Here is a 15477-nt window from a genome sequence, read left to right on the forward strand (position 1 = left end):
GAATCTCCATTTTAGAAAGCTTTGCAGCCAGAGGACCCAATGAGAGGTTATAAGCAAAGAAGAGACATTATCAGATTTACATTTTCAATAGATTAGTTCAGCATTAGTGTGGAACATAGATTTGAAAGGAGAAAAGAATGAGGTCTTGGAGACCAGTGAGAAGGCTGGTCTGCAAGTCTCTACTGAAACACGATGCAGCTGAGCCAGGCAGAGAGAAAGTAGTGAAGGTGATAGAAATGTGGGAAATAATTAGGGATAAAATCCGCAGGACATAATGATCAGCTGAATGTAGAAAATCAGAGAGAGATACAGGAATCACAGATGACTTTCAGATCTCCAGTATGGGAACTGGGGGGACAGCAGGGCTATGAATAGAGAGGACAGAAGAAGAAGAAGGGAAGAGAGAGGACGTGTGGAAGAAGACGTAAGTCTGACCAGGAGGGCTTTAATGACGCGCTTGGTTATGGACTCGTTGACTCTGGTATGTCTGATGACCAGCCATATCCAGGGGAGACTGAGCATTTCAACATGCCCGAGAACACCCGTGGACAGAGATGTAATTACAAGCACGTAGTGATAACTCCTACATCAATCTACTTTCTCTGTCCCCACTGCTCGACCTTACCTCCACCAGGCTTACTTCAACAGCCTCTTAACTGGTCTCGCTGCCACTAAACTCACTTCCCTGGAGCCCATTTTCCAAAATTCGGCAGCTAGAAGGATCTTTCCAAAAGGCAAATCTGATCATGCCACCACCTGCAGAAAATCCTCCCATGGCTTCCTATCACCTTCAGGATACAGCTCAAGCCACCTGGTGTGGCTTCCAGCTCTTCAGGCTCACCTTCCTTCTCCAGCCACTTCTCTTACTCCCTCCACCTCAGAGTTCACACAGTAGCCCATGCTCCCCTTATGGGCAACACCACCTAGAACCCAAGAAGAGCAGCACACCCCAAAGTTCAACAACACAGCAGCCCTGACTGGCGTCACAGGGGCCAGAGTTTAATGGTGGGAATCAAGTACTAGATAAAGCAAGGATACTGAACCAAATCCACTACTCAAACCAGCCTTTTATTTCTAGGCTTGTGTACCTTGCCCTCAGAGAAGACTATGATGGCGGACACCAGCAAGAGGAATGAAAAAAGAATAGATCTGTAAGAATTTTTTTTCTAATTCTTTACACAGGGCAGTGTTTCTCAAAGTATAGTGATCTGACTACCCACAAGAACCACCTAGCTGTTTCTTAAACATTTCCTGGGTCACAACCCAGACCAACTGAATCAGAACCTCCAGATGAGACTGGAAACCTGTATTTTTATGTTCTCCCTGGGTGATTCTTATACATATTAGTTTAAGAACCAACTACGTAAAGCTACAAGTGTTACCAAATCAGGACATTTTTCCTGGACTTAATTTTATCCGGCTTTGTGTGATGCCTGTGTTCAATTCCATATCTTCTCAGGCTGCCCACTCTCTGTGGTTAGAGAGGAAATTGGATGGGGCAGTGATGGTGACAATGGCCTGAGTGTCTCTGGAAGGATAGCTGGGGGATGTCCTATCAAACTAAATTATAAAAGGAGTTGATGTGAAGCGAAAGTTCAAAGAAGCATACTTTGTGATACAGTAGAATGGGGTTCAGTAGTGATCAAGTACCCTTGGACAGTTGACTTGGGGGTCTCATATATAGGCGTTTTCTCATGGTTAAATTCTAATTAATCTAACATTTACTAAGCATCTATTACGTTCCAGCCACAGTGCCAAGTACTTTCATAATTTAGCAGGCAAATATTAAGTATCTTTTCTGTGCAAGACACTGAGCTCGGATTTCATCTGCATTCGCTCATGAACCTTTGCAGCAATCTTGATTAATTTGCACTTGCCTGGAGAATTGAAGCTACTCACTAAATACCAAGTAATAATCCTGGTTTTAAACCTTGTCACATTCCCAGAACTGCCATGAATTCATGACTATTTCTTTCACGGCCTACTCTCAATCTGAGATCTGGGCCTTCTAATGAGATAAGCTCACACCTTCCACTAGCGATTTATTCAAAACTCATTTATTCATTCACTCAGCCCTTCTTTCTTTCAACAGCCCTCGAACACCTACTGTTCTTATGTGACTTATAACATTTTGTGAATCTGCCCTCTCTACGTTCTTCATTAAGGTTTGGAAAGAGTCAGAGTCAGACACTGCAGACCGATTACATCGACTACTTGGACGAGCTCGCTTCAGAGATAGGTGCGAAGCCAGACCTCCTGTCTCTCCTGCTAAAAGATCCCAAACTGGCCGTGAAGCTCTATTTCGGACCCTGCAACTCCTACCAGTACCGGCTCACTGGGCCTGGGCAGTGGAAGGGAGCCAGAAGTGCCATTGTCACTCAGAAAAAGAGGATACTGAAGCCTTTGAAGACACGGGCACTAACAACCTCATCTACTCTCCTAGTTTCCTTCCTGTTGAAAATCCTGGGGCTTCTTGCTATTTCTGTGGCCTTTTTTTTCCAGCTTCACTTCTAATCTGTCAGAGTAAGGCTTTTGACTTTAGTGTCAGTCAACTCCTCTTTAAAAACAAAAAAGGCTAAAAGAAAAAAATATTAAATCTAGATTCTATGTTTCAGAGCTGATAGGAACAGAGAGGTGGTTGTAGAGAATTAGCAGAATTAGGTCCGTGTAAAACACCAAAATGGCGTCATGAAATTTCTCGGCCATTCCAACCTTTCCTCAAGTTCGCCAGATTCTCCAAAAGGACAAATAACATGGCCATGTACATAGTGCTGCCAGCCCTTACATAACAGAGTTGTGTGGAAATAAATAGAAATGCACAGAATGAAAAGCAGGCCCCATGGCTTAAAACATTGGAAAATTTCAACAGTGAGTAAATATCTAATCCCCTGCGTGATGCTCTTAATGGTCCCCTTACCCAGACTGTATTTGGTAACAAAGTCCTTGGGTGTTACGTCATGCTCCATTTGCTTAGTGGGGCATTGCTCAAAAATCCTGGAGATAACAATGAGAGGATAGACTCAAAAAACGATGGCAATGATGTGACAGACTTCTAGCACCTCACGTTGAAAGCTGAGCCAATAGCCACATTTCTGATACTTTGACATAAAACCACTGTAAAAATAAAAATAAACATGCCATAATAGCTATATACATATTTAGTACTTACCGTTGACCAGACATTGTGCTAAGTGCACAGTATAGTATTGACTTCATTTAATTCTTGCGATAATTTTGTTAGATGGGTGTGGCTATCATACCCACTTGTCAGATGATGGAACTGAGACTCAGAGCATTTGGGTAACATGCCCAAGACCATACAGCTGGTCTTGTCGTGGAGCTGGGATTTGAACCCAGTTTTGCTTGACTCTAGAACTGCAGATCATAACCTTTCTGCAGAATCTACTTATTGACAAAAGCCCTTATTATTGATCAAGTACTTATTAACAGTTTATTTTCTTTATAATCATATATATGTTGCTTTGGGAGGAACTTAACACAGATAATAGCACTCTTCTTGCAAATATGATCAATTAATTTTTTTTTTGAGTGAGAGAGAGAGAGAGAGTACATGAGTGGGGAAGAGGAGTAGAGGAACAAGGGGAGAGAGAATCCTAAGCAAGCTCCACACTTGGCGTGGAGTCCAATGTGGGGCTTGATCGCACGACTGTGAGATCACGACCTGAGCTGAAATCAAGAGTCAGATATTCAACCAACCAAACTATCCAGGCACCCCCAATTAATTGATTCATAATATTTGGTTTATAGTCCAGCTAGATCTAAAAAGCATTTGAAGGGATTAACAGTGTGAGACACCTATACAAGAACATTTCAAATAGCCACTGACATTTTGAAAAAATAAGCACCAAGGAAGAAGTATATGTTCCAAGTAGATGAAAAGCATTATAATGATTGAGCCTTGTATATAGCTCTAACTTTATAATCAAGGCAAAGGCAAAACAATATGTAATCTCCGTCATCTGATGAAAGGAAGCATACCAGTTTTTTAGGAGACACATTTTCTTGGAACTGAAATCTAAAAAAAGACACAAGCAATTCAATGTCAGTAAGCTTTGAGCAACATAATAAACATCCAGTTTATCTGTCCACTATAGCCATTCTTTCCATGAAGTGTGCTTTGGGAGATAAACTATGCCCTAAACCCAGACCAAGGCCTTCTGAAGAGGGAAAAGGTCAGAGATTAGAGATTTAGACAAATGTCTCCTCTTACTTTTCCAAAGCCTTCGTGGACACTGTTCTTTTCTTGGGCCTGGATTTGTTTCTGAAGTGCCTAGAGCAATGTAATGACAATCACTATCGGTGGAAGCTTTATTTCTTTAGAGTCCATTGAAATAACACCACCATTTAAATGCAACATTTGTTTTCATTGCTCCTATAAGCAGTTTCCTTTGAAAAAATTCCAGATGGTATGTGTACTTCTTGATTAAAAACTGATTATTTTGCTAATTATTAAAGATTATTTGCAAGCCTTTATATCATTAATAATAATAATAGAATTTATCAATCTTGTATAGCAAGAGAAGGTGAACTACTTCCTGTAGGTTAAATCCAGTGTACTACCTATTTCTATAAATAAAGTTTTATTGGAACACAGTCACAACATACATTGACGGTCTGTGGCCGCTTGCAAGCTACAATGGCGGAGTTGAGCAGCTGTGATAGAAACAGTAGGACTCACAAAGCCTAAAATATTTTACTATCTGGCCCTTTACAGAGAAAGTTTGCCAATTTCTTTGTCGTCCCAATTATTTTTCATAACTTGCTTCATTCATCATTACCACTACCAGGGAAGTAACTATGGTTATTACCCTACTTTTATAGTGGAACAAATTGAGAAACAAGTGTCAGGTTGATACTGAATCAGTGGGGAAAATAGCTCCATTAGGACAAAATTATTATTAAATGCATAACCTTGAAAATTCTAGAAAGAGGATGATCTCTTGAAATCTTTCCAAATATTCTGAAATCTTTTTAAAAACATAAATAGTTCATTTCCAGAGTCTGAGATTCACTAAGGAAGACTCATCCAAGTTTATTCTTCTGCCTCTATATACCCTGAAACAGGAAACTATCCCAGACAAACCACCTAGGATAGTTTGTTCCAAACTACAACCCACAGACTATCTCAGGGAGCTTCCAGAAGTGCAGATTCTTGGAGGAGGAAGTAAGATGGCAGAGAAATAGAGGGACCCTAAGCTTGGTTCATCCCTCTAACATAGCTAGATAGTTATCAAAGCATGCTGAACACCCAAGAAATCAATCAGACGTCTGAGAGAACAAAAACTGGTGGTCTACAAGTAGAAAAGCCACCACCTTTCGGAAGGCAGGAAGTGCTGAGCGTTGACTCAGGGGAGATACAACTGTGGGTACACCAGCGGGGAGGGAGCCCTGCTCATGGAGACTACCGCAAAGTATTATAAGCAGCAGGGCACAAAATCTGAGTCTTTAGAAGTCCGCTACCATGGGACGTGCCTGACTTAAAGGTACTCGGGTGGCAAAGCAAGGCGGAGTCCCAGGAGTGACAGTATGGACTGAGGATCCCCTGGGTCGCAAGAAGAATGGGTGGCTCCAACATGCTGCACTGTTCCCAGGCACAGGAGCAGGGTCTCCGGCTGAGGGCAGTGAGCCAGGGTGCCAGCTTTCTGCTCTACTTCGCTATAAACTCTGAACCACTGCATGATCATGTGATCACTCTCCTAGCACGGGCTGGCAAACACTTGTGCTGTTGCACAAGTATGGCAAGACCCTCCCGCAGAGGAACAGCACCGGTCCAGGCTGCAAAAGTTTCTAAAATTTGGAGTTTTGAAACTCAGTCACACGCCTGCAATTAAAGAAGCTCGGACACAGGCAGGGTGAACGCAGGGTCCTGACAGAAACCAGGGACACAAGAGGGGTGACTGATTGCTATTCTGTGAGGGTTACCCCAAAGAGTGGGGGGCACGAACTTTCAGCTCCGGAGCTAAAGAATGTGGCACCACCATATTCATCCCACCCATCAGCGCCGAAAGTCTTCAAGGAGCAAATCAGCACCACCTAGTGGAGGCCTAAGCTACCTACACCAAGCCTCACCCACCCTGTGCCCTGGAGGTGTATTTCCACTGAACAAGACAGCAGGAAATGAGCCCAGCATTCCCCTCCCCCAGAAGACCAACACAAACAGCTCACTCACACCAAGTCTACTGATCATAGAGTGCTGCAAGCTTTAGCTCTAGGGGAAATAGGATCTCACTTCCTTTTTACTTATATTCTTTATTTTATTTTTTTCACTTACTTTCTTATTCTTTTCTATTCCTTATTATTATTTTAATTTTTATTTATATATATATTTTTAAATTTTTTGTTTGTTTTCATTTCATTTCATTTTATTTATCTATAATAAACAGTGCAGCATTTTGGAGCCACCCATTCTTCTTGTGACCCAGGGGATCCTCAGTCCATACTGTCACTCCTGGGACTCCGCCTTGCTTTTGGGTGGTTGGGAGGGCAATATAGATTGTTTTAAAAAGCAGACCAAAACACAGCCAGGATCTAGTTTTTGGGTTTTTTTAATTTTTTTTCCTTGTTTTTTTCTTTGTTTTTGTGTGTTTGTTTGTTTTGTTTTGTTTTTGTTTTCTTCCCTTATTTTTTTCCTAGACAAAATGATGAGATGGAAAATTCACCCCAAAAGAAAGAACAGGAAATAGATCTCATGTCCAGAGATTTAACCTATACAGATATAAGATGTCTGAACTATAATTTAAAATAATGATTATAAGGATTCACTGGGCTTGAGAAAAGCATAGAAGACACTAGAGAATCCCTCTCTTCAGAGATAAAAGAACTAAAATCTAGTCAGGCTGAAATTAAAAATGCTATAACTGAAAATGCAAACCCATAAGGAGGCCATAAAAATGACGAGGGATAAAACAGAGGAGTGAATCAGTGACATAGAAGATAAAATTATGGAAAATACTGAAGCTGAAAAGAAGAAGAAAATAAAGGTAATGGATCATGAAGGCAGACTTAGGGAACTCGGCAACTTGTTAAATGGAATAACATTTGTATCATAGGAGTCCCAGAAGATGAAGAGAGAGAAAAGGGGGCAGAAGGTTTATTCAAACAAATTATCACTAAAACTTTCCTAATCTGGGAAAGGACACAGACATCAAAATCCAAGAAGCAGAGAGAACTCCCATGAAAGTCAACAAAACCCAACCATCACCAAGGCATATCTTAATCACATTCACGAAATACACAGACAAGGAAAGAATCCTGAAAGCAGCAAGGGAAAATAGTCCTTAACCTACAAGGGAAGACAGATCAGGTTCACTGCAGATCTGTCCACAGAAACTTGGCAGGCAAGAAAGGAATGGCAGGAATATTCAATGTGGTGAATGGGAAAAATGTGCAGCCAGTAATTCTTTATCCAGCAAAGCTGTCATTCAGAATAGAGAGAAAGAGAAAGAGTTTCCCAGACAAAAAAAAAAAAAAAAGAAGAAGAAAAGAAAGAAAAAGAAAAAACTAAAGGAGTTTGTGACCACTAAACCAGTCACAAATTTTAAGGGGGACTCTGAGTAGAGGAAAAAAAAACCCAAAAGCAACAAGACTAGTCACTGATTCACCACTGTTGGCAGAGAAAGGACCCATTCCAAGTAAAATATTTGACCTTCAGTAGGCACGGTACCCTCTCCACCTGCCCTTTCAGTACTACTAGTCTGTGTTCTCACAAAAAGAAAAAGAACAACCTCAATGTGAAAGGGACTTAGGGAGTTTCCCACTCTTAGGAATATCAATCAACCAATCAATCAACCACCATCAAGAAAGGCACCTGTGGAGCCTCTTGATGCTTTCTTCTGGGGGAGTGGGAGAGCTGAGGGGTAGGGACTTGTGGCTGTCTTTAATTTTTAGGGAGAAAGAAAAAAATTGCACTGGGTGGGTCTAATTTACTAAAGCTAAGTAAATTCTACACTCTCTTTCAACTCCGCTCTGCATCAGAGCAGGGTGGGGGAGGGAGGGTGGGGAGACTTCAGAAGATAATTTAGAAATACAGTGAAGGAGCCAGAAACATCATTCTAGTGCATCCATCAATAGAAGCCAGGTATGGTGCACTAACAACCAATCCCCAAAGCTCAAAACCTTGAAATAAGACAAAGATCCTTCCTCTTTCACGTTATGTATCCACTGGAGGCTAGGCTCTGCTCATCAGAGTCACTCAGGCATCCAGGCTAATGGAACAGCCTGGTTGAAAGTCTGAAAGTAGCTATAGCCACCGCGAAGAAAAAGAAAGTGCTCTCTGGTCTTACGCTGGCAATTAACAGCTCTGAGCCCAGAAAGGACATATGTTACTTTGGCCCACATTTCACCAACCAGAACTAGTGACATGTTCCCAGCCAAGAGACCAAGAGACCAAGAAGTTCTATCCTACCATGCACCCAGAAGGCAGAAAGTCCAAAATATTTCCTAAAAAGCATGATTGTCTACCAATCTGGCTTCCTAGGGCTCAAAAAGGGCCTGGATAGCTTTCTCCATTCCATGGCCTCAAGCACAGCTAATTTACAATAAGCCCTAAAAATAGCAGAAAGTAAAGGTGTCACTGAAAGCCACTCTTCTCATTTTTAATTACTACAAGTCTCTTGCTAATTAAGAAAAATGAGATGATCTGATCAATGATCATGTTTAGGCTCAAGCAACGTTTTAAGTTCTTTGTTTCTACTTACGTCAGCAGCATGCCTGGTAAGGCCTAGTGACCTACTAGGCGTGTGCCAAAGATGCATGAACATATCAAGGTAAGTGCCTACGCCAAGTGTCCATCAACTGATGAGCGGATAAAGAAGATGTGGTATATATATCCAATGAAATATTACTCAGCCATCAAACAGAGTGAAATCTTCGGGCATCTGGATGGCTCAGTTGGTGAAGCATCTGACTTCAACTCAGGTCATGATCTCACAGTTCATGAGTTCAAGCCCTGCCTTGCTCTTTCTGCTGTCGGCACAGAGCTCGCTTTGGATCCTCTGTCCCCCTCTATCTGCCCCTTCTCCCCCTCCTCCCTCAAAAGTGAATAAACATTTTTTTTAAAAAAAAGAATGAAATCTTGCCATTGTGAATGATGCGGATGGAGCTAGACAAATAAGATTTCACTCAAATGTGAAATTTGGGAAACAAAACAGACGAACATATGAGAAGGGGCGGGGAGAGAGTGAAGCAAACCATAAGAGACTCTTAAAAATAGAGAACAAACCGAGGATTGATGGAGAGAGGTGGGAGGGGGATGGGCTAAATGGGTGATGGGTATTAAGGAGGGCACTTGTTATGATGGGTGTTACATATGAGTGATGAATCACTAAATTCTACTCCTGATACCAACATTCCACTATATGTTAGTTAACTCGAATTTAACTAAACTTTGGGGCGGGGGGAGGTAAATGCCTGAGTACTGGGGTTTGGGACACTAATTGTGGCCCTAGTTCTCAAGGTATCCCTAACTTGACGTCAAAGATACTCTGGTTTTTAAAAACATGCTTGAACTAATACTACTTTTGAGGGCTCCCTTTCTGGGTAAAAACTAAGCTTTGAAATGATTCAAATATTGTCCTCATAGCTGCAGGAAGGCAGCTGAACTCCACACAGCTAACAGTGCTGTCTCCGTGCCAAGTCTTTCGCCAGAAGCAAGGTAAAGGGTAAGCCTAATGAGCCAGCAACAGACTGGGTGATACACAAGGCCGTCTAGATACAGAGCTGAAGGGTGTGGTTATACCATAATGAAAATCAAGAAGAAGATTTATTCTTCCAGAACCTTCCCCCTGCTTCAATCTTACCGATCTGTCCTGACGTTTAATCTCTGTGCCTGTGGGAGTCATTTCAATACCACAAGTCAATAACCAAGACACCTTATCTGTCCTGCCAATGACATCGTTATCACCTTCATTGCAGCCACTCAGTGTTTACTATGTAAAAAAATCTCTGCGTGGATTATCCCATCTAATCCCCACCACAACCATCTGAGTTAGGTATTATTATGTTTATTTTAATTGAATAAGCTGAAGCTTTAAAAAGTTATATAATTTTCCCAAGATTATTCTGGTAATAACTGGTAAAGAGAGTACTCAAACCCAGGACTTGTGACTCCAAAAGTCATGATCTACCCAGATGTTTGTTACATTTCCCAAATGTCTGGGCAATCATCTGTACTTAAAAAGTCTTTTAAAAATGAATTTAACAATGTGGGTGATGTATGGTTTAAAAATAATAATGTGAAGGGCACCCAAGTGGCTGTCAGCTAAGCGTCTGACTCTTGGTTTCGGCTCAGGTCATGATCTCATGGTTTGTGGGTTCAACATTCCCTCATTGGGCTCTGTGCTGACAGCACAGAGGCTGCTTGGGGTTCTCTCTCTCTCTCTCTCTCTCTCTCTCTCTCTGCCCCTCTCCTACTTGCTCCCTCTCTCTCGAAAATAAATAAGCATTAAAAAAAACAAATAAATAAAAACAATGTTAAATGGATCAAAACCTTTGGTATAGCAGCTATTGACATGATTGTCTTATTTTCTCCCTTTGAAGAGCAAAGTTGATGAACAGTTAAGATGCCACTGTGACTCACTAAGTTAATTTCTATTCTGCAGGGTCAAGTGTGAGTCTAAAGGGCATATCACCCACCAGGCAATGTTTTTCTCTTAGCATGATTGTACCATTAATCAAGTTAAAATGTAAGCAAAGACTAACCTTAGGTCCCAAATTCTGCATAACATCCCTTATCTCTTAGACCCAGTTCATCCGGAGCCAGGGCCTGCTAGGACAACATTGGCTTGTGCTCATCCATTTCAATTCCTACTGGCTCCAGAGTCCAAACTATGGTGGGGACCATGGGAATTCCAGGTACATTAAAGTAACTACATAAAGTAAGTAACCAGATATAATCTCTGATTTCTTTGAATTAGGGAGGTGGGACCCAGATTTTTTCTGTTTTGTTATTGTGCTTCAGGACAGAATTACCTCCCATTTGGCACAAGTTGGGAAAGATAAGTAACCCCCCTTTGGCATCTGAGTTGTCCTTTTCCTTGTTGTTAAAAGTGCTCCATTCTATGCATTGTGACGGTTTCTTGAGTTTCTATGGTCAGATACCTCTTGTAAACCCCACTCCCAGATGAATTCACTATAACTCTCAAAGGTTTTGGAAATCTTTCATAGATACCCAGTTTAATGTCTTCTGATTTACAGACGGTGAAACTGAGTCTCAGTCCTTCATTACTTCTTCATTTCTCCTCCAGCCTAGGGAAACTCTGTGGCCTTGTAACTGACAAGATAAATTTAAATCCTAGCAGAATTTTTCTTATGTGGTTAGGAATGGGCTTGAGCAGGCGAGGAACAGCTGCCGGAAGACACGAATCACAAAGCACGGCCCTGCTCTGACCTCAGTTTCTTACCAGCTTGTGCTCATTTGTTCCCAGGGGCCAAGTAGGCACCTTCACCCCTCCCCCAACTGCCATCCATCCAGCTAAATCTACTGTCTCTTCTTAGTCTTGAAATGCATAGCCCACTTAAGGACATTATATCACGGGGCACCTGGGTGGCTCAGTCGGCTAAGGGTTGGACTTCAGCTTACCTCATGATCTCATGCTTCGTGAGTTTGAGCCCCACATCGGGCTGTTTGAGCCCTACATGGGGCTGTCTGCTGTCAGCACAGAGCCAGCTTCGGATCCTCTGTCCCCAGCTCTTTCTGCCCCTCCCCCGCTCATGCGCACGTGCACACGCACTTGCACGCGCGTTCTCTCTCTCTCTCTCAAAAATAAACATTAAGAAAAGGATATTGTATCATTGTGCACTCAGTGCTGGTATCCAAGCACTTTCTGTGTAGTACTTGCTTTTTTAACATTGCAACTGCCGAAAACCCAGCTTTGCGAAAATATGACATCATCTAACATAACACAGTGCTAACTGATATTAAAACTATCAACTACCCATCAGCTTTGCTCAGAATTCAACATACATGTGTTTTCCTGGATATTTTAAAATCATTCACAGCACCTCTGCACACCATTCGGGGAATGGCAGGTCCAGCCTCCTGTTCTGATATTAGCTCCCAGTAAATATTCGCTCAAAAAGGATATACTGTGGTGAATTCATTCATTTTACCCACCAGGAAGTCAACTCATTGCCAAGTGTTTATGCAACTACTAGCACAGACCAAGTGTGCCACTCACTATAGAAAATAAGACAAAGGGGGGCGCCTGGGTGGCTCAGTCGGTTAAGCATCCAACTTTGGCTCAGGTCATGATCTCAGGGTTTGTGAGTTCAAGCCCCATGTCACGTTCTGTACTGATGGTGTGGAGCCTGCTTGAGATTCTCTCTCTCCCTCTCTCTCTCTGCCCCTCCCACACTCATTCTCTCTCTCTCAAAATAAATAAATAAACTTTTAAAAAAGAGAGAGAGAGAGAGAAAGGGAAAATAAGAAACGAGTCAAAGGAAATGCCCCACTTGAGGCAAACATATAACCTTGAGCAGAGAGAAGATTAACAGACCTGATCCAGTGAATCAACACTGTGATAGTCTCCTCTTGTGGGGAACATGCTATTTCCTGTAAGTTTCAAGCTCACTGGGGTGCTGGGCAGTCGTAGAGGCGTCCATCGACCGTCTCTGGTGGCTACTTTTGCTGCTCCCTGTCTCTAGAGCTCATTTCCTTCCCTCTTCTGCCCACTGGCGTTCTTTTCAAACTTCAAAACCTGAAGCAACTAGTATTCTTCAGTATTGCTTTCCTATCACCCCAAAGTCACAGTATGAGGCTCTTCCTTCATGCTCTTATTGCAAGGTGTACATAAGACACGACTCTGTCTTAGCGCGTGACACAGAATACTGCAATGATCTATTTATCATCCTGACTTCCCCGCCAGAGGGATAGCTACTCTAAAGAAGGCATCACACCTTATTCATCTTTCGTACTCCCAATACCTCGCCCAGGGCTTCGGATCACAGAAGACCCTCATTGAGTGTTTGACGGCTAGACTAATCCATGAATGAATCGTGGAATCTGAGTTAACAGAATCCTAAAGGGCATTTGATTCCACCCTCTACATTACCTACTGCTCTCCTACTTACAATATTTCCAAAAAATAATCTTACAGACCCTGCACAAATATCAGAGCCTGAAATGCTGTAAAGTGCTTATATGGAACTAAAATTTGCCTTCATGTAACGTCTTCAGTTCCACCATTTCCCATAAATCTAATCCTTCTGTTTGCAATGATCCTTCAAATGCTTAGGGGCAAATGTTTACAGTACTGGGTCAGGCCCTTGGAGTAAGAGTTGATATGGTTATCCTTTTTTGCAAAGTGAGCCCAAGGCAGTTGATTTCCTTGCCCAAGGTCTCCACAGTTACCTCACAGGGAGCCAGGTCCCTGGCTGGCCCTCCCTCTGACCAGGCTAACAGCTGGAGTAGATGCATTTCTCCTTCTCCTTCTCCTTCTTTCCCCTCCTCCTTCTCCTCTTTCTTCTCCCTCCAAAATTTATTATTGAAACATAATTGACATACAACGTGACGGGTCCTTTTCTTCTTATAGAACCAGTTTGGTGCTTTCATTCAGCAACATGTATCTGAAGCTACAACATCCTAGTCAAGGAAACATACACACTGGTTCTTGCCATACCAGAAGCCCATTTTTCCTCCATGGGACACCACCCTGGAAACATGGCAGAATATACACTGACTAGCCTCTCTCCAGAAAAGTTCGATCTCCACCTGCTGACCTCTAGTCTCAGTGGAGCCATGCTAGGGAAATTTCCCCCACCTTCCTTCTCAATTCAGCTACTGCAAATGGCTCTGCCCTCTCCCCTTCCAAAAGGAAACTTTGTTTCCTGGTCCCCTGCTGAGGGCATGAGTATCCCGTTATAATCAGACCTGCTGTCTTTACAGAGCCAGCATGCTTCTGCACACAGCTGCAGATATCATAGTGATATATGCAATTCCTCTCTTCATTCTGAGAGTCATTTTTCCCATAATACTCTTGGGGCTCCCTGAGTGGCTCAGTTGGTTGAGCATCTGACTCTTGATTTTGGCTCAGGTCATGATCTCACATTTCTTGGGATCAAGTCCCCCATATTAGGCTCCATGCCAAGCATGGAGCCTGCCTCAGATTCTCTCTCTCTCCCTCTGCCCCATCCACCCCCCACCCTGCTTGTGTGCACATGCACTCTCTCTCTCTCAAATAAAAAAATAAAATCTGGTGGGTGGGGGATGGGTTTAATCAGAGAGGAGGTTGGTGAGGGACGGGTTAAATAGGTGATCAGGATTAAGGAGAGCACTTGTGATGAGCACTGGGTGTTTAAGTGATGGATCACTAAATTCACCACCTGAAACTAATAATACACTGTATGTTAACTAATGAATTTAAATAAAAACTTGAAAAAGAAAAAAATAAAATAAAATCTTTTTTAAAAAAGTGGATATTCTTCATTGAATGTCTACTATGTCCCACAAAAATGAAGAGCACGATGTCCCATTTTACAAATGAGGAAAGTGAGGCCCAGAGGGGATATTTTCCTATGTGCCAAGTTGATAGAGCAGGGATTTGAAATAGATGTGTCTGGTCCCAACACCCATATTCATTTCATTACATCAGCTGTCTCTCTAAATGTAGGGTCATTTTATTTCTCTAGGACGCAAGGCAGGGAAAATTGTATGAGGTTGTGTTTCTATGGTATCCATTAGGATCTAGAGCGTGACTTCCCCTAAAGGGGACCTACCAGCTCTCTCCCAGTAAATCAGAGCTAGTAGCTTCGGGGAAGAAACTTTTACATAACACCTGAAAATAAATGGGCCTTTCCATTTCATTCTAGAACTATTTATTGAGCACCCGTTGTATTCTGTTCCAAGGACTTCCCTGGCCACAGAGACCCCAGCAGAGAGCAAAGCAGATGAAGTCTCTATAGTTGAGCTATTTCTCTCAAAAACGAAAGATGTATATCCAGTTTTGTGGAAAAAGCTCATCTGTGCAACGAGAAAATAGCAAATGTTCATGAAAACAATGCCTTCGGGGGCACTTCTTACATTGACTCTGGGACCCATGCGCTTTCAAAACTCACTAACGCGGAGATACAATTGTCACAAAAATGTATTAGGGAACAACTCTAAATCACATGATTCACTGTTAAATGTGGATGAACTGGCCAAAACGTATAGGAATTAAAAGAGCAGAAACTTACTAATGGGAAAGGCAGAGGAGGACACCAATTTTGGGAAATGGTTTTATAGTTATAATAGCTTATATTTATTAAGCATTTGTTACATGCCAGGAACAGTTCTAAATCATCTGACGTGTTGACTCCCTTGATTCTCACCAAACACTACAAGGAAACTACCACTATTTCCTCAATTTTTATGATGCACAGAGGGGTTAAATAACTTGCCCAAGATCACACTGGCAGAACTGAGCTTTAACCCAGGCAATCTGGTCTAGAGCCTGGTTGCTTAACCAATACACTATATCA

At 42.2% G+C, this 15477-nt stretch overlaps 1 protein-coding gene across 1 annotated transcript in view; it reads left to right on the forward strand.

Moving 5' to 3' along the window:
• LOC125925142 (dimethylaniline monooxygenase [N-oxide-forming] 2) overlaps positions 1-2999 on the forward strand; it is a 29041-nt gene extending 26042 nt beyond the window's left edge. Inside the window, exons 8-9 of the mRNA XM_049633927.1 lie at positions 1079-1151; positions 2166-2999. Of these exons, the coding sequence (XP_049489884.1) occupies positions 1079-1151; positions 2166-2514 (422 nt within the window). The 3' untranslated portion in view covers positions 2515-2999. The remainder of the gene's footprint in view (positions 1-1078; positions 1152-2165) is intronic.
• The last annotated feature ends 12478 nt before the right edge of the window (positions 3000-15477 follow it).

This window comes from Panthera uncia, chromosome F1 (genome assembly GCF_023721935.1).
Source record: "Panthera uncia isolate 11264 chromosome F1, Puncia_PCG_1.0, whole genome shotgun sequence".
Taxonomy (NCBI): domain Eukaryota; kingdom Metazoa; phylum Chordata; class Mammalia; order Carnivora; family Felidae; genus Panthera; species Panthera uncia.